The sequence below is a fragment of the Equus quagga genome, chromosome 15 (assembly GCF_021613505.1).
Source record: "Equus quagga isolate Etosha38 chromosome 15, UCLA_HA_Equagga_1.0, whole genome shotgun sequence".
NCBI classification, from domain to species: domain Eukaryota; kingdom Metazoa; phylum Chordata; class Mammalia; order Perissodactyla; family Equidae; genus Equus; species Equus quagga.
The window spans coordinates 62,679,167-62,703,590 of record NC_060281.1 but is presented as its reverse complement, the minus strand read 5'-3'; the positions used below and the strand labels follow the sequence as shown (position 1 = coordinate 62,703,590).

The following is a 24,424-nucleotide window of genomic DNA, read 5'->3' as shown; positions in this document are numbered from 1 at the left end:
TATAACAATAAATTAGGTACATAAAGGTCATAGCTGCATTTTTTAAATATCAAGAAAAAATACAGATATTGTAGAAATTCACAAAATTATTCATAAATTGGTAAAATATAATTTATGCATGTATTTTATGAGCTTGAGTTGAAAATATAGCCTTTTTATATCTTAAGGTCAGTGGATAAAGATTTTTATTTCAGCAACTAGTTAATCTAATAAACTGCTCAATGTTCGAAATAATTAAAAGACGAGATATTTAGCATAGCCTCTAGTCTTAATACATTCTTCTATAATAGAGCCACACGTGAAGATTCAGAATAAACGTTTCAGGTGTGTCATGCCAGCTGTTTGCAAAGAGAGCCTAAGCCACGTGTAAATGTATTTCCTTCTGCTGTGCGACTACTGTAAAAATCCACTGCTCCTCCTCCTAGGGTCCCCTATGTGCCATATTCCACCATGTCCTCCCAGGAAGTCCTAATTAAACACATATCTGAAAGGAGGGACTAATTACTCTGAGGAACAGGCGAAGGCCTTTTTCCTTGAGTTATTAGATATAGCCAGCATCTATTTTAAGAGTTAAACTCATTTTCAGAACAAAGAAAAAAACACCTTTGAAGGCTACCTTTAAAAATCCTGTTTGAGCATGTCAGTAGGGGGTTAACCAAAGGCTCTTCCTGACAGGAAACCTGAAGACTTAGTCTAATTTTGGACCTATTTCACAGGAATTTTAAGAGACGAACGACGCTTCTTATAAGGTAGTAAAAGTTTTCCATGTGCAACAATTCAGGGGACAGGGCTGCTTTGAATACAGGCAAAGAGAAGCAAAATGGTTAATCAGTTCAGGCTGGAAGAAAACAACCGAACTCTTCCATTAGTATTTAGGCTCTCAAAATGAGTTTTTACAGTATTAATCTTTATTCATTCTTGTTTTTGTCCCTTGCTTGGAAAAAGGTAGCTTTTTAATGTAAGACTGCTGTCTCTGAAAATCTATCACCATCTCTGCTCATAAAATTTTCTCTGAAGACCACAAGACTAAATACAATTAACATTTTTTCCCCCAAACCACCGTGTAAAGACTTTTAAGACTTAAAAAAGAATTATATGTTAATTAGGTTTCTTAAGTTCATGGATAAAGACCAGCTTTACTTAAAAAAGACACCAAGAAACCTTTTCCTGTCTGAAATATTTATAGTCCATCTTTTAAAATTATATTTTATTTCACAAGACTGCCTCAGTTCTTAACCACCGCTCTGCCTGGGGTTCTCCTTAAACAATTACAACCACGTCTCTTCTCCAGTGTTAAAGTCCAAGTACAGACACTATAATCAAAGAACTTACAACTCATTCTTTAGACTTAGAATGCAGCAAGCTTTCATCCTGAAAACAGGTTCCTGAGAATCCCTGGATAAAAGCGACGGAGCTTCACAGCGAAGTGCTAGAGGAGATACAGGCACTGTCACTGTCACGTTCATCACACTCAGAAATCCTGTCTGATGAAATATTTGCTGCGGCCACAGAACACAGAGAGGTGCTGTGGAACTTGCTGTCCTACTGCACTGGTCCAGAGGCAGTGCAGTCTGCTGGGATGCGGGGAAGTCTGGACCACTCGCCAGTTCTGCCATACCCAAGGCCTAGAAAAACTGGCCGTCACCTGGCTGCTCTGAGACACCTTCGTCAACCGCAAAATAAACCTAAAATCATCTATTGACCTAGACCATTCCCCAGGCCTCTTCCAGATCTAAAATATCATAATTAGGAGATGACATCCAATAGAAAGTCCAAATGACATTTAGGACACCTTTGCCACATTACCTTACATTTATGTTATATATAATTAAGACACTCATAAATATCAATTGAGAGTCCATCATAAACAATTGGCTGTAGATTACATAAAAGAAAAATTGTGCTTATTCTCAGTAAACTTATCATTAAGGCAAACACCTATATTTTATATAATTACATTGCCTGTATAAATGCACATAAGCGTACATTAAAGAGCTAACGTGTCCAACGACATACATATGCATTAATGATGACAACCAGATAAGTATCTAAATGCAAATCAGCCAAAGTGGACCATATTTTACTAATGGTTAATTCTTCCTTTCTAGGAAACACATGTTCTGTTTATATCTGTGCCACATTTGGTATCATTTGCCTTTGCAGTATCAATGAAAAAGCAATGATATCAAAGTACTTAGATACTGGAGATATTAAATTGCTTCTGAATTTGAAAATTAACTGAATATTTGACGATATAAAGAAATTATTGATAATATTTTAGGTAATAATAATGGTGTTTTGGTTACAGATTTTAAAAAGCATATTTATTGATAAAAATTACATACTGAAATAATTATGGATGAAACGATGTGACCTGCTTCAAAATAATTCAGGGTGAGGGAGGGGGAAGAAACAGGCAAGGGTATAGATAACGTAAGATTGGCTATGAGTTAATAACCACTGAACTTAGGGTGGGTACATGAGCGATTATTACATTATCCTTTCTACTTTTAAGTATGTTTGGAATTCTCCAAAATAAAATAACAAAAGTTCCTTCTGTGAGCTCACAAGAACACAGTGATCTTCCACTTAAAAGGCTCTTCCGTGTTGGGGTTATCTCTGTCACTGACAGCAGCAGTGTTTGCAGACTTGAAAGAGGGCGCAGCTAAGCGTGTTCTTCTGGACGTCAAAGGAAGATTAAAAATAACCTAAATTAAAATACAACCTACGAATAGCTAATGAATTCAGGAAATTTATATTGTACTGTCATGAAATTTGTATAGTAAGTTCAAAGAGCTATAAATTTTATGTTTTCACTTCCTAAGAAAAAAGACTAACTCATGAAACTTGGTATTTTTGTTACGTTAGCTCATTGCTAACAAATGGATCCATTCAATGTACATTCTTAACTATCTCACACTCACAAGCGAGGAGCAAGTTCTGCAACAAGCGTGGTCAGAGTGAATAAAAAAGCTAAGGCTCCAGTTACACATAAGCTACTGTCATTTTTTTTTCCAGAAATGCTGATTTTAAGCAGGTCTGGATTAATACGTATAGCAACACATAACATCAAGATGACAGGGAAGGACTCCACCAGGTAAAGGTGTCTTCATTTACCTTCAAGAGAGATTCAAACCTTTGGCCATCAGGTATTTCAGGTATTGATGTGACAATAAGAGGCAGGACACTGGAACTTTCCCAATTCCAACAGTCCATATGTCATTTTCATAAATTACACACACATCCCCAAAATTCAAATATTTTCATAACCAAATTATATAGCTTGTTTGTTATAGTGTAAGTAGGAAAATCACTCGTGAGCCATGTATCTTGTTTATGTCTGGAGAGTATCCCCACTGTTATTGATTAGCCTCTTCATGGCGTGGGGATGGAGTGGCATTTACTGAGGGATTGGACTACTTCTCCACGCCTCCTTATCTGGATAATTAATACTTGTCATTTAGGATCAGTGGAAATATCACTTCCTCTAGACTGGGGTAAAATTCTGTACTGCCCAGTTCCTAACATTTTTCTTAATTATACTTATGTGATAAATAAATACTTATGTGATTTTTTAAAATGTATCTCTCCCACTAGACTACAAGCTCCCAGAGGTCAGAGGCCATGTTGGTCTTGCTCACCACTGTACTTCTAGTTCTGAAGATAGCACTGATTATCAATCCTAGCTGTATCTGAAGCACCTGGGAGCTTTAAAAAATACGAATGCTGGACTCCACTGCTAGACATTCCAATATACTCAGTAGGAATGGGGTAGAGGCCAGGAAATGACAGTCTGTAAACACACACAGGGAATTCTGATGGGCAGACAAGGCTGAGAGTCCTGCCTAATACAATAGACTCAACAAGCAAACCTGCAAGGCCCTCTAAACAACCCAAAGACTAGAGACTATGCATGTCATCATGTCATTTTCACTTGCTAAGACTAGAAAATAATGAGTGATGTTAATAGGAATTTTGATGTGGCATCAATAAAGAGATATTTGGGTTTTCTTAAATATCAAGAATAGAAAAGAACAAATTCACAGCTGGAAAGTACTCAAATCCAAGCCAACTAATTCATGACGAAACTATGCTATAAATAAATAATCGTGACCTCTCCACTGTACTTCCTTCTGTGCCACATTACTTCACTTACTCCTCCTGGAAAGCTTGTAAGCATCACTGTGCTTTATGTGATATAATCTGTCATCCCAGGCCACTGAAACTGCATTTCCTAAGGTCACCAACAATAGCCTCAGTGCTAAATCTAAGGACAGCTCGTTATCTAATTCTCCATCTCCCTTGCTGATCACTCCTCTTCTGTTTGGTTTCGTGACATTATACCCCGGGCCCCTCCTGGCCCGGTGACCAACCCCGTCTTCCTCTCCACTGCAGACTTCCCTTCTACCAGTTCTGTAAATATCACTCCCCAGGAGATTGTCCTAAGTTTTCTCGTGTTTTCATCTTGGGGGAATGCACCAACTCCCAGGGGTCATCTCCATGCAGACCACATCCAGATCTCTCGCTCTATAAATCCAGCTGCCTATTGTAAGTCCCCACTTGTGTGGCAACAACTCCACATCAACCTGTCCAAACGAAAAGGAAGAGGGTCATTTTTCTCCCCTAGGTGCCCTAACTCAATGGTGCCATCCTCCTAACTGGCTGCTGAGGTCAAACAACCGGGAAAACTCCCTGACCCCTTCCTCTTCCACATTCTTCAGTCACCAGGTCCTGTCAGTGCCAGCTTCTGAACAGCTCTCCAACCCCTGTCCTTCTCCCCACCACCACCTCCGTACTACGCGAGCTGCCTGAACCCACGGTGCAGCCTCCGCCCCGTCCGTCCACCACGCAGAGGCCAGACTCGTCTACTGAAAAGTAAGTCTCCCTAGGTCTTTCCCCTGCTTCAAACCTTTATGGCTCCCCCAGGGCCCTCTACATAAAGCCCAAACGCCTTGCAGGGCCCACCAAGTCCACCCAGGACCTGGCGCCTCCTCACTCCAGCCTCCACTCTGTCTGCTCTGATCATGCTCTCAGCTCCAGCCACACAGAATCAAGCGGGCTTTTCTCGCTGGAAGCCCAGTGCACATTTTACTTTCTCTTCCTGGAACGGTCTTTACCTCTTTACCCTTCCTCTCCTCTATTTCCACCAATGCAGATTTCTTTCAGATCTCAAAACAAGTGTCATTTCCTTGAGATCTTGGAACCTCACTTCCGTGGCCTTGAAACCGCCTCGGACACAGTTCTGAAGTGCTGCCACAGCACTCGGAACTTCCCAGGTTCAGACTAGAGCACACTGCACCCTCCTAGCTGCCTTCCCTGTCCATCTCCCTGGCTGTTTTGTAAGCCTTGTGTGAGCTAGGCCCCCGTGTGCCGTACCGACCATCGTATCCTTAGTGCCCAACAGTGGCCACACATGGCAGGCATTCAGTACTGTGGGATGGTGGAATAATACAAGAAAAGTGGATACAGCTGCATGTGAATATAGCTGTGACTTCTTCCTTCAGACTCACCGCAGGGCCTTTGCAAAGGTTGCTCCCTTTTTTCAGGCTGGACTAACCCCTGCAGGCTACTTCTCATCCTTCTAATTCTCAGCTAACATGGAGATTTCCTGGGATGCCTTCCCAAACAAGCCATCTAAAGCATTCTCCTCAGGTCTCCCTCTGAATACCGTTGTTTTTCTTTCTATCACTGGTCACAGGTTTGTATCTGGTTAGTTACATGGAAGTAAGGACTTTGTTTTACTCCCCACTGTCTGTCTCTACTCGGCACAGTGCCTGGTACACAGCAGGGCGCAACATACATTTAATAAATAATGACTAGGCTACTACCCTTTAACAAGGACTAATATCACTTCTCCAACACCATGTTGCTTCCCACAAAAGTTTATTGTTTCCTAAACCAAACCTTTGTCAATACTGCCAGTCAGTCATAAAAATAGGCAGATTAAAAGAGTTTTCCCCATTCCCTGTTCTGTTACTCAGGTATAATCCTAACCAGGGGCCAAAAAAACAAAAAAAAACAGGTACAGATATCAAGAAAATTGACCAACCCTCCCCCGTAGTCATCAAGCACCTAGCAGCCACAGGGAACAGCAGAATACACAGAGACGCACTTGCCTTGCAGGCCGTGGACGTAGCCTTCTCTGCAGCTGTGCATGAGCTGAAGGATCCACCTGTGCTGTGCTCCGATGCACTGCCATGCAGGGTCCCCCGGGGCATGAAGGTCAGACAGGTACCTGAAAAGGCAAGGCCACAGCTGACCAGGGAGGCTTCCTCCAGACAGCCATAAGTGAGGACAAAAGGAAAGCTAGGAAGTTTTAAAATCATTACCTTTTTTAAGAAAACCTAAAATTTTATCAGTTAGTAAAGCTCTTGTAAATATTAGTCTTTAATATTTAGTTCTAAATAAAATAAATTCAAATTTCTTTTCATGCAATAACAAACAATAACACTGTTTTTTTCCTGTTTTTCTCCCAAATCCCCCCAGCACATAGTTGCGTATTTTTAGTTGTGCGTCCTCCTAATTGTGGCACATGGGACGCCACTGCAACGTGGCCTGACGAGTGGTGCCACGCCCACGCCCAGGATCCAAACCTGCGAAACCCTGGGCCATCGAAGCGGAGTGCGCGAACTTAACCACTGGGCCAGGGGCCAGCCCCAACACTGTATTTTTAAAAACTTAGGACTTTATAAAAAGATAAGCAAGAAGACAAAGACAACTAACAACAATCCGGTCTTCTTGGTGAGAACTTATCTTTTACATTTAGTTCACAGAGTCTTTCTACTTAGTCCTCAGTCATTACACAGGACACAGGCTGGAGCCGGCGAGGACAGCTGACGCGAGCTTGACCAGTGGTTTTGTATTCCTTTGTGTTCTGAAGCACGGCCACTAGATGGCAGTGTGACACTTTTCTACACAGTCGGCCGGGCCACCGAAATGTAAGGCCCTTTTATTATATGAAGAGATTTGCTGACAAGCATTTACCTCTGAAGTCTAAACTCTAATTCATGACTGCTTGAGAAAATACTTCTCTAGAAAATACAGTATGCATGGGCATTTTTCTTAGTTTTTAAAGTCTTCTTTGTAGATAAACTATCCAAACCCAGAGAGACAACTGAAATAGATTTCACTGGAAAAACTTCTGCCAAATATTCAAGATTTGGCCCTAGGCTCTCATAAAATACATAAATATAACATGTTAAATCCAATTAAATGAATTCTGAAAGCTGAATTTATTGTCTTCAAATTATTCTTAAACCATAAGCTCTGTGTTTTCTAGAGGTTAGAGACTTCTGTTTGATGATAAATTTTAATACACGGTTATAGGCTGTGACCTCTAGTCAAATGTTAATCATTCGGGGGCACACTGATGATTCTCTCCCACGTGTCTCCAGTCCTGGTGTTTCCTGACTCACAGCATCTAAATTAGCAGCTAATTAGAGGAGAAACATGTTGCAATAAGTTAGCAATAACTAAAATGTGGAGAAGAAATCTGACATCACATTTAGGAACTATGCACCCTGACCCTGACCTTCAGAGGCTAATGCAGACCGCCTGGCTTCTGAGGAGAGCTGGGCATCTGATCATCCCGCAAAAGGGCCCCTTAAACTTCACGGCCCCCCTGCACAGGCCACCCCAGCGACAGCCCCGAGGGCAGCGAGCAGGCGCTGCTCCGCCTCCCAGGGACGTTCATCACAGGCTGGGAAGAGGCTGTGTCTGTGCTGAGACCGACAAATCAATTAACAGCCTCCCAGGAAGAAAACTACAACCTAACAGATTACATTTAGCCTGAACATACATAATTCATTTCAAAGCCTTCAAAACCCAATCTGATTCTCCCTCTCACACTAGGCTTTCCTCTTTTATTGTCTGGAACATAAATATGACAAATAGTACATTGTGTCATTTCTTTCCAAAAACATGATTTTATTCTTTCTTGCTGGGGATAATCTGTTTTAGCATTCTCCTTACATAGGATTGTTTTGCCTCTGAATACTTCTGCAACACTTTCTCCTAACACTTTCACTCATATAACATCCTCAGATTGGTTATTAGTAGTAAAATAATGGAATATTCCTTTAGGAAAGCTGTTTCCTTTTAACTTTTAAACTACTGAACAGGAACATAGATGTCCATTACAAGGGCTCTTTCTCGAGTAGTACTGGAAGAGAATCAATAAGTTTTTTTCCTTAGTAACTTTTAAAATTATACATCTCTTTAGTATGTTGACTAGGTGCTTACAAAATGTAATAATAATCCTCTTTCTATCGTCTTATTTATGGGTATTACATTAAAAGAGTTTTATAAAGAAAGATAAATTTGTTCTCTGAGAGATTCTACAGAGCTTCAGTTCTAAAGTATAACCTGTGCTAGGCTTTTCCTTGGTTAAATGACTTAATCCAATAAAATTTCTTCTTTTCTTTTAGTATGTAGCTTAAAATTAAGTAGTTTAATTTCAAAGATCTTTAGAATATGACACGTTATTGTGAATTGTTTTAAAACTTCACATGAAAGAAACTTTTTAAAAAGGCTTTTTTAGAGGGAAAAAGGTAAAGCATGTTAGTTGTAATGAGCATAGGTACAATATTTTAAAATTTAAGAATTAAAGTTTTTAGCCATATTCTGACATAATTTTTAACAATTACCAAGGACAAGACCACAGTGACATGAAAGAAGTATATGAAACTTTGCTTCTTGCTAAAGCTACTAGCATCAAGGCAGAATAAGGAGAGTGAAAATAATCAGAAAGTCTGTAAATAGACAAAATAGTGATCAAAAGCAAGACAATACAGTAGTAATGTGGTTTCCACTCAGACCATACATAACTCCGATTATGGAAGAGGACTCCATAATGCAGGAAGACGCATTTCTGCTGAGGATAAAGCCGCCCCGCCCCCACGCAGCGCTCACAGCACCTGTCATCAGAGATCCCAAAGTCCAATAGACTTTGCTTATGATGCCATTTTTCCTATTTATTAATAACTAAAAACCTCAATTTAAACAGGATAACAGAATTGCTCAGTATCTTCTCAAAACATCAAAAATAAAAGTGATTAAAAAGTAAGTAAATGGGGCTGGCCCGGTGGCGCAGCGGTTAAGTGCACACATTCCGCTTTGTTGGCCCAGGGTTTGCTGATTTGGATCCCAAGTATGAACATGGCACCGCTTGGCAAGCCATGCTATGGCAGGTGTCCCACGTATAAAGTAGAGGAAGATGGGCACGGATGTTAGCTCAGGGCCAGTCTTCCTCAGCAAAAAGAGGAGGATTGGCAGCAGATGTTATCTCAGGGCTGATCTTCCTCAGAAAAAAAACTAAGTAAACTACTTGACATTCCTGTTCTTTCCCCCTTAAAATGACAGAAAAAAGGCACTTAATAGGTCATTTAAAAGAATCTTTGGGGACCAGCCCCGTGGCCGAGTGGTTAAGTTTTCATGCTCCACTTGTGCGGCCCACGGTTTCGCCGGTTCAGATCCGGGGCACAGACATGGCACCACTCATCAGGCCATGCTGAGGTGGCGTCCCACACAGCAGAGCCATAAGGATTGACAACTAGACTGGACAATTATGTACTGGGGGCTTTGGGGACAAGAAGAAGACTGTCAACAGATGTTAGCTCAGGTGCCAATCTTTAAAAAAAAAAAAGAATCTTTTTTAACACCTACCATCTTTTAAATGATATCCAAGAGGTTAACTAGTTATAAGAACTGCACGTTAGTTATCTAAATAAGGGGCAATTCGCTACATAAAGAAATCATATGCTCAATATGGTTTAAAATAGTACCGCTGCAGATTTAATAGAATAAAATGTCAACAGGGGAATACAAAGCAGTTAGTGAGGCAGCACAGCGGGCCACAGACACTAACCAGCTGTGTATCCTGGACGAGACGATAACCTTCCCAGAACTGCTGCTTTACATGCTCAAAAAAAGCACTTGGATAACTGACACGTTCATTTCCAGCTTTAAACTTCTACAATTCTACAAAGCCAGAAAAATTCCCCAAATACATTCTTTCCTATGGAGGCAGACTAGAGAAAAGCAAAGATCGGCTTTAAAACCAGACAAACAGGAGTCCTACTGTGTGTGCTGACCAAGCAATGAAGTCTGAGACTCAGGTTCCTGACTCGTAATAATGGGTGTTGCACACTGTCCCCCACGGCAGCTGCAAGGATTGGAAACTACGTACACAGCGCATCCAGCACTGCACGTGGGTGTACTGCAGACCTCGGGAGCGGCAGCCATCAGTCTTAGTGCTCTCCACTCCACTGGTCCAGCCTCCTCTCCCCTTCCTCTTCCAACACAAACGTGCTGACATTCAACGTGCTGACACTGACATTCACTGACTGTGCTCCTGCATCACCAGAATACAGGTCTGAGTGTGGGCCCTCGTCCCCACCACAACTGCAAACACAGCAGCTTTCAGGCCAGAACCTCTTTCCACGCCTGGAAATTATTTTCAATGGTCACATAGCAATGACAGCCAAATACATAAATATCATTCAAAAATATGCCCACAGAAATTAAAGTTAAGATTTTTAAATCATAGCTTCTAGTCTATATGCTTTGTCTCCAAATCCTGGTATAAATATGATTTATATATGTAATTTATTGACTACTCATTGTGTGCCAGGAGCTGTATTACAACCTTAATCATCCTCCTGACTGTCTCTGCAATCACCCTGAGACACAGACTGTGTTCTCACGCCCGTCTCACAGATGAGGAGACTGAGAACTCCAGAGAGTCATCCAAAGGGGCAGCCAGTCCCATTATGCCATACTGCTTCCTTCTAAGACCGTCTTGTCGTACCTTGTGATGTCCATCACTTTTAATATTACTGGCTGTCTTTTCTAAGTATTCCCACTTTCTTTTTGAAACTAAAACCTTTCAGAACTTTACTGCTGAGCTGTGGCCCACTCTGTGGCACGAAGAATCTCCCACCAGTGTGTGTGTTGTACTCTAAACCCCACAGGGAGCCACCCCACCTTGTAGCCGGTGGGGGCCCACAGGGGCAACACCCACACCAACCCCAGGCTGGGGAAGCCCTTGTGGAACAGGAGGACTTGGTGACCAAGCAAAGAGGCTAGTTTTCCTTTCCCCACATTGGCAGGATTTTCCTGCCCTTAGAGAGTGAATACTCCCAAATTCATTAGTACACAAAAGAATTTGTGGGTCCTACACTAGATACTTCTAAATTTCTGCTATTTTGTCCTCTCTTTCACCATTTCATCAACCTCCTAATTTCCCCCAAATTAGCTTTAAGAGTTAGGTGATGTAGCCAGTACTAGACAGATATACATGATTGTCAAAACCTCTTGCAGGTTTACCTTATATAACGTTTTTGGTCATGTAAGGTCGATGGCGTCTCAAGCAATTTATCCAGAAGTAATTCTCTTAAAGCTTCAATCCGTGTTTCTACTTCAGCATAATCTATTTAAAAAGGCAAGAATACATAAGATTTACAAAATGGAAATTTAAAATCACATTGTGGAAAGCAGAAAAGTAGTTGCCGTGGCGGTCCAGGGGCTGACTGAGAAGAGGCACAAGGGAACTTCCTGGAGTGATCAAATAAAAAAACGTTTTCTGAGCTCTTATGGATTTCATTTTCAAATTCTATAAGCCCTGTGCTATTTCTCCTAGTTGATAAGGCATTATCATAGGGCATATTAGGCTTTTCTTATTTTCTGTAACTCTGGCATTAGAGATGGTTTCCAAAGTGGCTTAAGTTTACTTTAAAGGAGGGTTAGAATTCATAAATATACTGGTCTTTCTGAAGAGGGAAGATTAAAATGTAGGTCTCCATCTCTATAAAATATCTGTAATTGATTCTTTCCAGTAAAAAATATTTTTTAAATAGCATGATGTGTTAATGAGCGGCAAAGAATGTCCAAGACTAAATGATCCTATACTTGCAGTCACTCATGTTCACTGCATCTTAGCAAGAAAAGCCGTAAGGTTGTTTTTGAAGTAACTGTTTGCATTTTAAAAAGCACCACATAAACAAAAACTAAAACTCAAGTAACATTCTTTGCTGAATACATTCCACATTCTTCCTGTAAAAGGAAAGTAGAAGATCTAAAAGCAATAAACAAATCTTACATTTCTTGAAAACTTGCACCTCCGTTTTCCCAAAGAGTGACTTGGCCTTTTCATAATCATTAATAACCACATCATAATCACCCTTTAAAATAAAAAAACATTTTGGAGACTGTCAGTAAAGTATAATGAAGACACTTGGTTAAGATAAAAACCATCTTAACAACTCTTTAAAATGTATGACGTCTATAAGCACAGGTACATAAATAGGCACTCTACCTTCTGAATATTCCTCTCGATGTTGAGAGGCAGGTTGAACAGAAACTTGAATCGCTGAAGCACATTGAGCGCATTTCTAGTGGAATCTGCCTTGTCCTTTCGACCTAACACTTCCTGAAATAACGTGTCCGCAGTATTACTTGCTCCTATTTTAAAAGAACAAAAAGAACATAGATAAAAACTGATTTTAATCAGAAAACACGTAACTGGGCAAAAGAAACAAAATGTTAGATTGCTATTGTAGCTTTACGTTAAAACTCAATAGACTTTTTTAAAACTTAACTATATCGGAGATCTTTTATGGTTTTTGCTAAATACAATTTCCATTTTGCTTCCTAAGTCTTTTCATATGTTAAGAATGGTATCCAATTAAATATAACCATATCCACCAGGCCCAAATAAATTCTCTAATGTGAACCTACATTTATTTTAGCCACTCTTCTAAATTTTATGACAATTCTGGGTCCTAAGGTTATTTCACTAATTCAGGTAATAGGTTAAAACACACACACATATATGCATACACACATACCCACTAGTTAAATTCCCTGGATTCAATATCTATATATGTGGTAATAAACAAAACAAGAAAAACATTTTTAGAAAAGTTGCTCCAAAGGAATATTTTAGAACTAAGCCTATTTCTTGGTAAAACTCTCTCTTTATGTAGCAGGCACAAAAAGTTACATAAGCATTTTAAAATGACAAACTTTAACATATCATTAATTAGTATTTCTTAAATCAGCTAATTCTTACAAAATTATACACAAAGTGGACATTCTTTATATATATATATATTTTTTTTTTTTTTTTACCTAAAAGACCTCAAACTATATGAATCACAGTTATGAAGAGCTGCTTTATCTAAAGCAAAATTTACTATGTACAAAAATAGTTAAACTTTTTCAATTGTGAATTATTTTTAATTAGTAACCAGGAAAGGGAAAAAAAGGATAAACTGTTTTCCACTGTTTCATCGTCGCTCATAAAAAGTTTCCGCATTATCTGGTCTAGTGACTGCACTTGAAGCAAAGATGAAGAAATGACCTCAGTCTCACTGGGTGGCGCGCAGGCCAGGCCGAGTTCTCTGGGCCACACCGTGGGTGGCCTGGCCTGATTGTGCTAAAAGTCGTCTTTGTAACATAATTGTTTTATCTAAATAATGTTTAAATTCTGTTGAAATTTTAAAGGCCTGATATAAAAACTTTATTTTGTCAAGATAGCTGTTTTCACCACATGCTATTTAATGTGGAATACTAAATTTCTACTCTAAGACAAGAAAAAATACATTCCTTTCTTGCCACTAAACCACACAATGGTGGCTAAATAAATATTTGAAGTCTGATGAGAGTTAAAACTTTTTCTTCAAAGAAAATTATTTAGCATTTAAAAATATAAATTTCATAAATTGAGGCTTCATCAATGAATAAATACATAAATGGGACTGAATATTTTTAAAAGGTTGATTACTTCTGTATGAGCTGTGGATATTAAATCCCCAAGCACTTTTTTTTTTGTACAGTGAAGGAATCTCTGGCAAAAAGTATAAAAAGTTCACAATTAGATTTTTCTCATCTTATTTTGAAGGTAATAAAAAAATATCAATAATTTTAACTGCTCTACATAGTATGAAAACAAGTACAGATAGAAAATCCATAGGCAGACGTTATAAACTCCAAAATTATAATCTATACAGAAATGTATGTACACATGGAGAATTTTAATTTTTGCACATAGAAAAATTATAAATTTAATTTATAGATAATTTGTATCAATTATTATTCTGTTGTGAATTTTACTGCATTTACAATAAAGTTCATAACTCTTTGATAACTGGATGATTATATCCAGTAACAAAATAAATGAAAGCAGTGAAACCAAGATTTATGCAGGCAGATGAAAATCAGCAGCAGCTCACAAAATGTCTTTATGCTCTAGGGCCATTAAGAAGAAAATGAAACAACTCCTCAGGGGTGTTCACATTCGATGTGAAGTCACAAATGAGCCATCAGCCAAGTCTCCCAGTAACAATCCTTCCCGGGCACCGATCCATCCACACCCTCCCTCCAGCTTCTCACACTGAGAACATCACCTGAAAGCCTCGGGCCTGGGTCTGAACATCTAGTGTGTAACCAGAGAACAACACTAACTGGACCACGTGATCGCGAAAACCATGTCTTTGGTCTTACATAAGGTTGCAGAACAAATCCTGACCTTCATCTACCAGCCCTGGGCAACCTCAATCTGAAACTTGGTCCTTTCCTCTCACCAGGAGACTGTCTCAGCGTCAGCTGACAGGACAGTGACGCCATCGTCTCAGTTAAAGATGCACCCCGAGCACTGACAGTAATGCAGCTGTAATGATGTTGGCTCCGCCAGCGTAGCTGGGCCGACAGAGCAATAAAATTTTCCTCGGTCTACGATGGGACACGGATGGACTTTGAGGGCATTATGCTAAGTGAAATAAGTCAGCAGAGAAAGGCAAATACTGCGTGGTCTCACTCATATATGGAATCTAAAAAAGCGGAACTGAAAGGTAGAGTAGAATGCCGGTTACAGGGGCTGAGGGTGGGAAGATGGGAGATGATGGTCAAAGGGACAAACTTCCAATAAGAAGATGAGCAAATTCTGGGGCTCTAATATACAGCATGGTGACGACAGTCAACCATACTGTATTAGATACTTGAAAGTCGCTAAGAGAGTAAATCTCAAATGTTCTCACCACACACACAACAAAGAAATTACGTGATGTGATGGAGGTATTAGCTAATGCTACGATGGCAATCACACTGCAATATTTAACTGTAACAAACCAACACGTTGTACACCTTAAACTTAATGTTACATGTCAGTTACATCTCAATAAAGCTGGAAAAAAAGATGGTGAGAAAAGGTCCTGTAGCCCTGCACAACGACAAACCAAACTCATGCCTGCCCACTGATCTTATATCCTTAACAACAATAGAAATTTTAATTGTGCCAGGAACTTCCATCATCTAGAAAAACTAGTCACATAATTTTAATGCTGGCATGATTTCAAGCATTTTATTCAAAGTAAATATTATGCTTTCTCTTATTTCAAAGTGACCTTATTGGTTCTTTTCATGGCACTGACACTTGAGACAGTCCATCACAGAAGTGATTTTTAACCTGTGCTCTCGGCTTGCTGTGAGGACAGGGGATGGGGGTAGCGGTGGAAGGAGTGGAGCCCTGCCACACATACATCACAACCTAGTTGATTTTAGGAATAGGCAGGTTGAATGGTGGATTAGGAAAGGAAACATTAAAGTACCTGGAAATTTAAGGTAACTTTAAAATGTATACTTAAATTCAGATTCAAACCAGGACCACAAAAGACCTAACAACCTGCTATATCTGTCTGTTTCTCTTAACAGATTCCAGAAAATTCCTAGCTAGGCTGCCATCTATAAAATAAGGACACTGCATCAATAGTGCATTACCAACAGTTAACGCTTGTTTGCAGAGCCATGCCTGACCCTGGAATTCCAGAGCGCCACATAGAGGACACAGAACAGCATCTGGGGTGAGAGAAGAGCGGCAGTCGGCTCACACCGCTTGCAAGAGCCGATTGTTCCCATCTCTTCTCACCTTCAGCTCAGTAATGTCAAGTTGGTAGCTTGAAATCAACCATGATGGGAGAATTTACACACTGGAAATGCTAATGTTAGGATTAGCTTTCTTTTTGTTTTTTTGGAAAACCAGTTGGTTAAACATTTACCAGCATACCACTGAGTAAAAGTCAGTTTCTTTTTCAAAAACTTGACTCTTACTGAGATTCCTTAGTGTTTGAAGCCCTTGGCTTTCTTCTTTTTTATTTGACACAGTAGTTGGGTGCAATCATTCAGTTCTGTTACTTCAACTACCATCTCTATGCTGCTGACTCCCAAATCTGTATCTCAAGATGTGTCTGTGAGCTTAGGACTAGTCTTGACATATATTTTCACCAGACATACAATAACGTTTTTTTATGAATTCACCCATCACAAAGAAGTCTTTTATTCTGAGTCATCCTAAATTCCTGTTTTCTTGGGGGAGAACATTCAATCAGCCCTCACTGTTTTACTAAAGGGATCCGATGAGAGCACTTCTCATGATATCCCAGCATCATCCTATGGGACCAACTTAGTCCCTGAGGATTTCCCTTTGAATGAACCCTGACAGCTGAGCTGAGGGCAAACATCAGCTTTTGGAGTCTTGGGCCCTCAGAACAGGACCTCAAGTCTAGACAGATGGTTGGTCAGGCTTCATCCTGAAGGACAGTGGAGAGAAGATCCCTGGGGAAACAATCAACTCTCAGATCCTCAGCTCATCTGCCTTTGGGAAGAGTCAGGGAAGCAGAATGAAGAATAAAGATGCCATGAAGGAACAAAAAACATTTTGGCATCTACGAGTCCCTCATGACTTAGAATTTTGGCTGGGGCTGGCCCAGTGACATAGTGGTTAAGTTCACGAACTTCGCTTCAGCGGCCTGGGGTTTGCAGGTTTGAATCCCAGGTGTGGACCCACACCACTCATCAAGCCATGCTGTGGCAGCATCCCACATACAAAATAGAGAAGACTGGTAGAGATGTTAGCTCAGGGCCAATCTTCCTCACCAAAAAAGATGAGTTTGGGGAAGCCTTTGTGGGTGGCATAGAGACATACCAGACATATAGTATCGAGTACATACTCGATGCTAGGTTCTATTCCAAAACTTTATATTAATTCTTCTAAATTCTTAATTATTCTAAAAGCATGTATTAATTCTTAATTCATTTAAGCTTGTTTATGTCTCCATCAGACAGGGCTATTTTTATCCCCATTTTATAGTGCAGGCAACTGAAACACAGTGAGGTTATTCAACTTGCTTAATGTGACACAACTAGGAAGTAGTGACAGCTAGAAAGGTATTCATGGGTACAACCCTCGGGAATCTCAACCTCAACATGTTATCTATAAATTAAACTGAACTTTTTCCTCTCTATTCCTCTCCTTACGTCCCAAACCTGCTCCTCCTTCTTCCATTTGAGGCCAGAAATCTGGAAGTCATCATTGACTACTTCCTTTTTCTTAGTTCCCACAACAAACCAGTCACCAAATACTGCCTTTTTTATCTCCTTAACATTTCTCATCTGCCACCATCCTACCTTCATCACCTCTGTTTTGGTTAAAAGTCCTCAGCCCTTCACTCTTACATTACAACTGTACTCTTCTATCTAGTTTCTCTTGTCTCTAGTCTAGCTCCCTTCTAATCCATTCCCTATACAGATGGCAGAATGTTCTTTAAAAAGTTCATAGTATCACTCCTTTATTTAAAATCCTTCAATGTCTCACCAATAGTTCTCAGGATGAAGCCAAATTCCACACTACATAGAAAGCTTGTCATGAGCAGACCCCCATCTACCTCGCAGCCTCACCCCTCACTTCTGCACACTCGCCATACGGGATCCTGTCCCTGGACTACAGCCCACTCCACTCTGGAGTTGGTGCCTTCCTCCTCATGCTGTGTGCCCTGCCCGGCACACACCTCCATCCACTCAGCTGCCCTCCCGCCAACCTCTGCCTGCCTGGCTCCTTCCTACTCCTCCCCTTTTGAGGCTCTCACGACCCTCGCCTTCTATTCTCTCCACTCCACCTTTTGATTAGGTGCTCCTTGTGTGGGCTCCAGATGCACCTGAGGATTACTGCCAGCAGAGTATTATCACACCCCAATTTAATCACCTGCTTATTTATCTGTATTTGCCATTAGATTATAAACTCTTAGAAGTAAAGCGCAAGTTTTATCTTCACATCCCTGGGACAGAACTAACATGTGTTCAGTAAATGCTTACAGAACAAGGACTAAAAATCAGCCTCTGAGTCAGTGCCCAGTATCCTTTCTACTTAGAGAGGCGTTAGAGTACATTACAAGCCTCACTTTGCACGGTGCGCAGAACCACACAAATGACCGTGCAAACTGAAACCGAGCACACAATCTTAACTGATGGGAAAATTATAGCTGTTCTGTGATTTTTAAAAATTTTTGTTGAAATATTAAAAAATGCCCACATCCCCACCGTCAGCTACTTCTTCTATGACTCCATCATGTTAGGTCTGAATTTCACTTACACTCCTATCACTTTTTGTTTTCTGATGCACTTTCATCCTTGTAGATCCATCCTCTCCTTTGATTATCCACTTCTGTCAAGTGCCATGTCAGTTAGGAGGCCATACAACTACATGCTTTGCTGTCTGTGCATGAACTGATAACAGGTGTGCAACAATCAGTCACCAACAAACTCTGAAGGAAGAGATGTAGTTGGTCATGCCCATCTTGTGCATCTGTTACTTATGAAGTGATCTGCGCGCTGAAGAGCTAGTAGCCAAGTTTGTACTTTATGCAGTCATGGTGAACATACCCTGCCAACTGAAATCTGAACTGTGTTGTTGGGGTTAGTGTATTTAACTGCCCTGTGGTAAGTGAAATTCACGCATATCAAAACCTTGCGTGGCAAGGCATGTCTGTAGTCTAAAGCACAAATTTGGAGCCAGATTTCTAGATATAAATCCCAATTTTGCCACTTACTACTCATGTGACTTTAGGTAACTCATTTAATCTTTCTGGGCTTCAGGGGTGTTTTGTTTTTGTTTTTGTTTTTTGAGGAAGATTAGCCCTGAACTAACATCCAGTGCCAATCCTCCTCTTCTTGCTGAGGAAGATTGGCCCTAAGCTAACATCCATGCCCATCCTCCTCTATTTTATATGTGAGACGCCTGCCACAGCATGGCTTGATGAGTGGTCTGCAGGTCTGTGCCTGGGATCCGAACTGGTGAACCTCCAGCTGCTGAAGCAAAGCACATGAACTTAAATGCTACGCTACCAGGCTGGCCCCCTGGGCTTCAGTTTTTTCATCAATAAAATGGAGATAACAGAACAAACCTCACTGGGTCATTGTGAGGACTAACTATGCACAGGATATTTAGAGTAATACCTGACCCTTAGTGAGCAGGCAAGAGTTTCAGCTCTTACTCCCACCACTGCTGCTATAAATACCCCTACTAGACTGTCTATACCTGCACTGTCCAACACACTAGCTACGAGCCACAGGGGCCATTGCAATTTAAAGTTAATTAGTTAAAGTTAGTAACAATTAAGAAGTCAATTCCTCAGCAACACCAGCCACATGTTAAGTGCTCAAAAGCTACACTTCCACCACCACAGAAGTTTATCAGACAGTATTATTCCATACTCTTGGAATAGGGAAGAAGATAAAAATGGATAAGTGAATTTGATATGAATTATTAGTCATCATTGGCTTGAAATCAGGGAGGAATTAAGTTCAAAGGCAAATATAAGAAACATATGTCAGTGAAAACAAGAAAGAATTTCAATGAAAGGCTTCAACACTGATAAATTCTGAATAAAACAGACTAAGTCTCTTAAAGTCAACATAAACTCTTATTTAAAATAATGCAAGAAAAAGCATATAAATTAGTACGTAATTATCCATAAGATTAAAACATTAATAATAATCTAAGCAAACTAAACTATATTCATACTCGCCTATTCCTTCCTTTATTTACAAAAGAAAAGAAATTAAATTTTTCATAATACTTCAGTAATTATTTTTTCTGATGTCCCAGTTCCACAGCTTCTGGAGTCTCGGGTAATCGACACACTGGTCTGGACAGAGGACACGCTCACGGGGCGGGAGCCATATTTCTTCCAGCTTTGTACTCCACACTGGACTGAGCACAGTGCTTCTACACAACCAGTCTTAAATAAATGCTGGTCAAGTTGACCAAATTAGCAAAACTTTACTCCAAGACAGTAAACATCAAGCTGACCAAAAATATTTCTAGAAAAGACGGGAATGTTATAAAGGAATATATTTTAAGGGAAATTTTTACAGCAGAAAATCCTGAAGGAGAGTCTCCTGAAGAAGTGACCACGTATGTTAAGCCCAACTTTATCCAAAAAGCGCAAACTTCAGTAGAATGTTAATACGACACATTTCCAGGAAGTCCGTGGTTATAAAGGAAGAGAAGCAAAATAATTTCCCTTACAATTTTTATACCACAAGTCCCAAAGGAGGATTTCCTATAGTACTCCCTTAAGAGAAAAAAGTTATAACACATGATGCTAAGCTTAACACATGAAATGGATCTTAATTTTTTCCAAAGCTTAACAAATATCTATTTTTTTTTACTGATACAATAATATACTTATTACATCAGCTTGTTCTTACAAGTCACCTTTCAAAAGTTACAGAAATAATCTCATTTTTTTAAACAGATATCATGGTTTGATGACAATTTATCCAGTGAAAATAACATCCCTGAGTAGAAAATATCCTTCCAAGACTTTAAAATGTCTGACTATGCTAATATAGAAATAGCTTCAGTAAGTATTTATTTGGGTTGAATTCAGAATATATTCATTTCAACAAAGCTGGTGACTTGGTTGTCGGACAAAAACAAGGCAAAATCTCAAGGCAAAATAATAATAACCAGAGGGGAAAATATTTTGCTATTAAACTCATAAATTTAGGATGAAATTCAAGCACACAAATTCTACTACCAAGGAAAGCCTATATCACATTAAAGCTTCTTTCTAAAAAATACTTTCTTATCAGAGATCCCTAGGTTAAGGAACAGATATTTACAAAACGGCTCAGGAAGTTCTGCTTACAGGACTAAAGTAAGCTACAAGTCTAAAACTCACTTGATATCACAGTCCTGCCTTCATAGCATCACTTAAAGATCTATGTGAGGGTTCCGGACTGTTTAGTTATTCTTAAGTCTACTTGGTGGGGAAATCATGCTATACTTATATTTAAAAACAAGGAGTTCTCCTGGGCATTACTGCTCCATGTCAAATGTTTATCGCCTGCATAAAAGAGGATAACTTATTTTTAAACCAGTAATACTATAATAGGGATTGATTCATCCGATAAGTTTCTTCCAAATCAGTAGGATAAGTAGCCGGGAGCTAGGATATTAGGAAAAAGATATAAGGGGAGACAGGCAGGACGCAAAACTTTGCATATATCAGTTTCTCTCTGCCTACAAATTTTACAAAATTTCTCAGAGTTAGAAACACTCTTAAATATGCAGTTGCCTTAAAAGGTTTTTGGAAGAAGGGAGGTATAAATAAACAAATGACACCTAAATATCTGCCATTCTGGTAGCTGATGTTATTTGCCTTGACACTAGCAAACAGTTGAGGACGCCTCTTCAGGATCTCGGGCAATGACAATCCTGGCTCCCGCCTCCACGCTTCTCTCTCTTTGACGATGCTATTTGTACACTGGTCTCTTTTATGGTAGCAAATTTTACTTCTTAAGAAATATATTGGCTCATTTTCAAATTATGATTTCTCATAAATAAAATGCAAACAGAAAGAGAACATTTATTTTCAATGTTTTTATTCCCCCTTATGTTCATTAAATCATTACTATTTAGAAATAAATACTTAAATGCAACTTACTGCCTTGTTCTGTGAAATCAGGTCCAAGAACTATATTAAAGCTTGTTATAAAGTCCATAAACAGTTTTAGGTAGGAGGACGAAACTTACTGTTCAGAACATTCTCTAGTTTTTGTGTCATGGATCCTTCTACTTTTTCTGTTCCGTCGGCTTCGAGTTTTTGATGGATGGCTAGAAAAAAACATGTAGTTAAGATATAGGCCATTTCAATGGGTTAGAATACATTATATCAAAATGACACTTTTAAGCAGCTGGGTTTTTTCCTTCTCGCCAAAGCCCCAGTGCATAGTTGTATATCCTAGTTGTAGTTCATTCTAGTTCTTTCATGTGTGATGCTGCCACAGCATGCCTTGATGAGCAGTGAGTAGGTCTGCGCCCAGGATCCAAACAGGCAAACCCCAGGCTGCCAAAGTGGAGTGCATGAACTTAACTACTCGGCCACGGGGCCATCCCCATTCAGCAGCTTTAAAAAATGGTCATTATTTTCACTGCTGGAAAGAAGCACAAACATGGAAAAACTCTGCACAAACTCTGCAAAGTAACCAGCAGGCACCAGTTTAAGTTATTCACAGTTTAACACTATTAAAATAGTACACAGCGGGCTGGCCCCACAGCCAAGCAGTTAAAGTTCCACGTGCTCCGCATTGGCGGCCCAGGTTCGTGGATTTGGATCCTGGATGTGGAACTACACCACTCGTCAGCCATGCTGTGGAGGCATCCCAAATACAAAGTAGAGGAAGACTGGGACAGATGTTAGCTCAGGGCTAATCTTCCTCAAGCAAAAAAAAAAGATTGGCAATGGATGTTAGCTCAGGGTGAATCTTCCTTACAAAAATTAAAGAAAATTAGTATGTAACACACATACTTAATCATCTGATCATCAAAGCTGAGTGGCAAAAACAGTTGAATTAAAGAAGAAAAGTGAGACAAGTAACTAATATCTTTGATATCTGGCCACAGGAAAGTCATGCTTATTTCTCTGTTTCACCGTCTGTAAAACAGAAATCAACCTCCAAATATTTAATTTTAGCCTTGGGCTATAACATGGCAAAATACACATCATTCACATTCTAGTCATTCTATAATTATTTCCCTGTAAGTTCCCAAGAAATACCTGGTAATACCAACTGTGGATGTACAAATTATATTGGAGGTTTTTGCTATTTTAAATATATGTCTGCATGGTTTGATAAAGATTACTAGGAAATCACTTAATGATTTATATATAAAACTGTCTGGCCTACTGAACAGAGGAGGTTTTAAACAGCACATCAGGCTCACTTAGGTGAAGCACTATGAAAATTTCCAAAACAAAATGGCCAAATACAATGTCAAATTCCAAATGATGACATAATAAAGACAGCAAGGCAAACATGAATTAAGCTGTGACCATAAGCTAGGCGCTAGGGTAGGTTTCTAACACATATTGCTCATCTTGTGAGAAGCCAATGGATTCTAGCTCATAGATGGGAAAATCACGGCTCAGTGAAACTAAATAAACTGACAATGGTCATAAAGCCAAAGCCCAGATTTTAATCCAGGCAGTCTGATCCCAGAACAAAACCTCACCCCACACCACCCATAGTGCATAGGCAGGCGCCTTCAACTGCCCAAGCCTCTGTTTTCACATCTGTAAAATGAGAATAATAGACTTATTATGCCAGTTGGGAACTACATTCGACTGCAAATAAAAGACATCTCTTTCCAAAATAATAGCTGTAAAAACACCCATGATTTTATTCTTTCACATACCTTGCTCTAGCCAAAACTCAAATGCAGGATGTGTAACTCCACGGGCTGCACAGCCAGTACACAGAAGTGAGCATCACTCTTACACATTAGCTATTCTCTAACATTCAAACAGAAGGTCAAACTTGTTCTTAAAGGGAACTTACAGGTTCTGCCTCAACCCACCAGTCATGGGGGCAGATTTATGGGGGGTAGTAGAGGGCAGTCTGTCTAGGCAAAAAAAAGATGTGTGTTTCTTTAATCAATTATAATTCAATTTGTTTCCCTTAATTCATTGGTTAGAAAATTCTGGCTCAAATTCAGTGATCAAATGCACCATGAACATATTCTTAATGCATGAGAACATCTATCTCTCTGCTTCTTTTAATTAGTTTCTAATCCTGATCTCGTCCTTTTTTGTACTTTTTTTTGTAAAGAAACTTCAAATTTTGTTTGAAATTCTAAAATAAATAGACTGCTTCTCTGTTGAAGAAACACATTTGTAGAAAGAAAAAGAAATATATTTTGGGGAAAAAAATCAGCCACTATATTTTTAATTGTCTTAGTTGATTCAGAAGTGAAAAGAAAGTTATTTCTTTAATATTTCAAATTTGGATTATGTGATAATGGTGACATAAAATGTTTCCACATATCAAAGCCTAAACTTAACTTGAATGGAAAAGAACTTCTCTATCTTTAAGGGAAGGAGATAAACATATCCAAATGTTACAAAGTGAAACTGGAAACACTTCTATGTTCCATACAAGCGAATGTGCTCACACGACGTGGTTAAATGCTGCTGTGCTGCCGACAATCCTGGTTGCAAAAGAACACTCAGCACGGGCTGCGCTTTATGAAGCGGGAACTGCATATGGTTTGTCCAGGATAGTAAGACACTGCATCTCATAGTCGCCC

The 24,424-nt window shown here is 39.6% G+C and overlaps 1 protein-coding gene across 6 annotated transcripts in view; it reads right to left on the bottom strand.

Moving 5' to 3' along the window:
* The window catches only part of EXOC2 (exocyst complex component 2), a 203,679-nt gene that overhangs the window by 96,951 nt on the left and 82,304 nt on the right, over window positions 1-24,424 (bottom strand). For all 6 annotated transcript variants that reach the window (XM_046639503.1, XM_046639504.1, XM_046639506.1 and 3 more), the window contains 5 exons: window positions 21,872-21,952; window positions 12,314-12,459; window positions 12,098-12,179; window positions 11,326-11,428; window positions 6,117-6,235 (listed from right to left, as the gene is read on the bottom strand). In XM_046639503.1, the coding sequence (XP_046495459.1) occupies window positions 6,117-6,235; window positions 11,326-11,428; window positions 12,098-12,179; window positions 12,314-12,459; window positions 21,872-21,952 (531 nt within the window). The remainder of the gene's footprint in view (window positions 1-6,116; window positions 6,236-11,325; window positions 11,429-12,097; window positions 12,180-12,313; window positions 12,460-21,871; window positions 21,953-24,424) is intronic.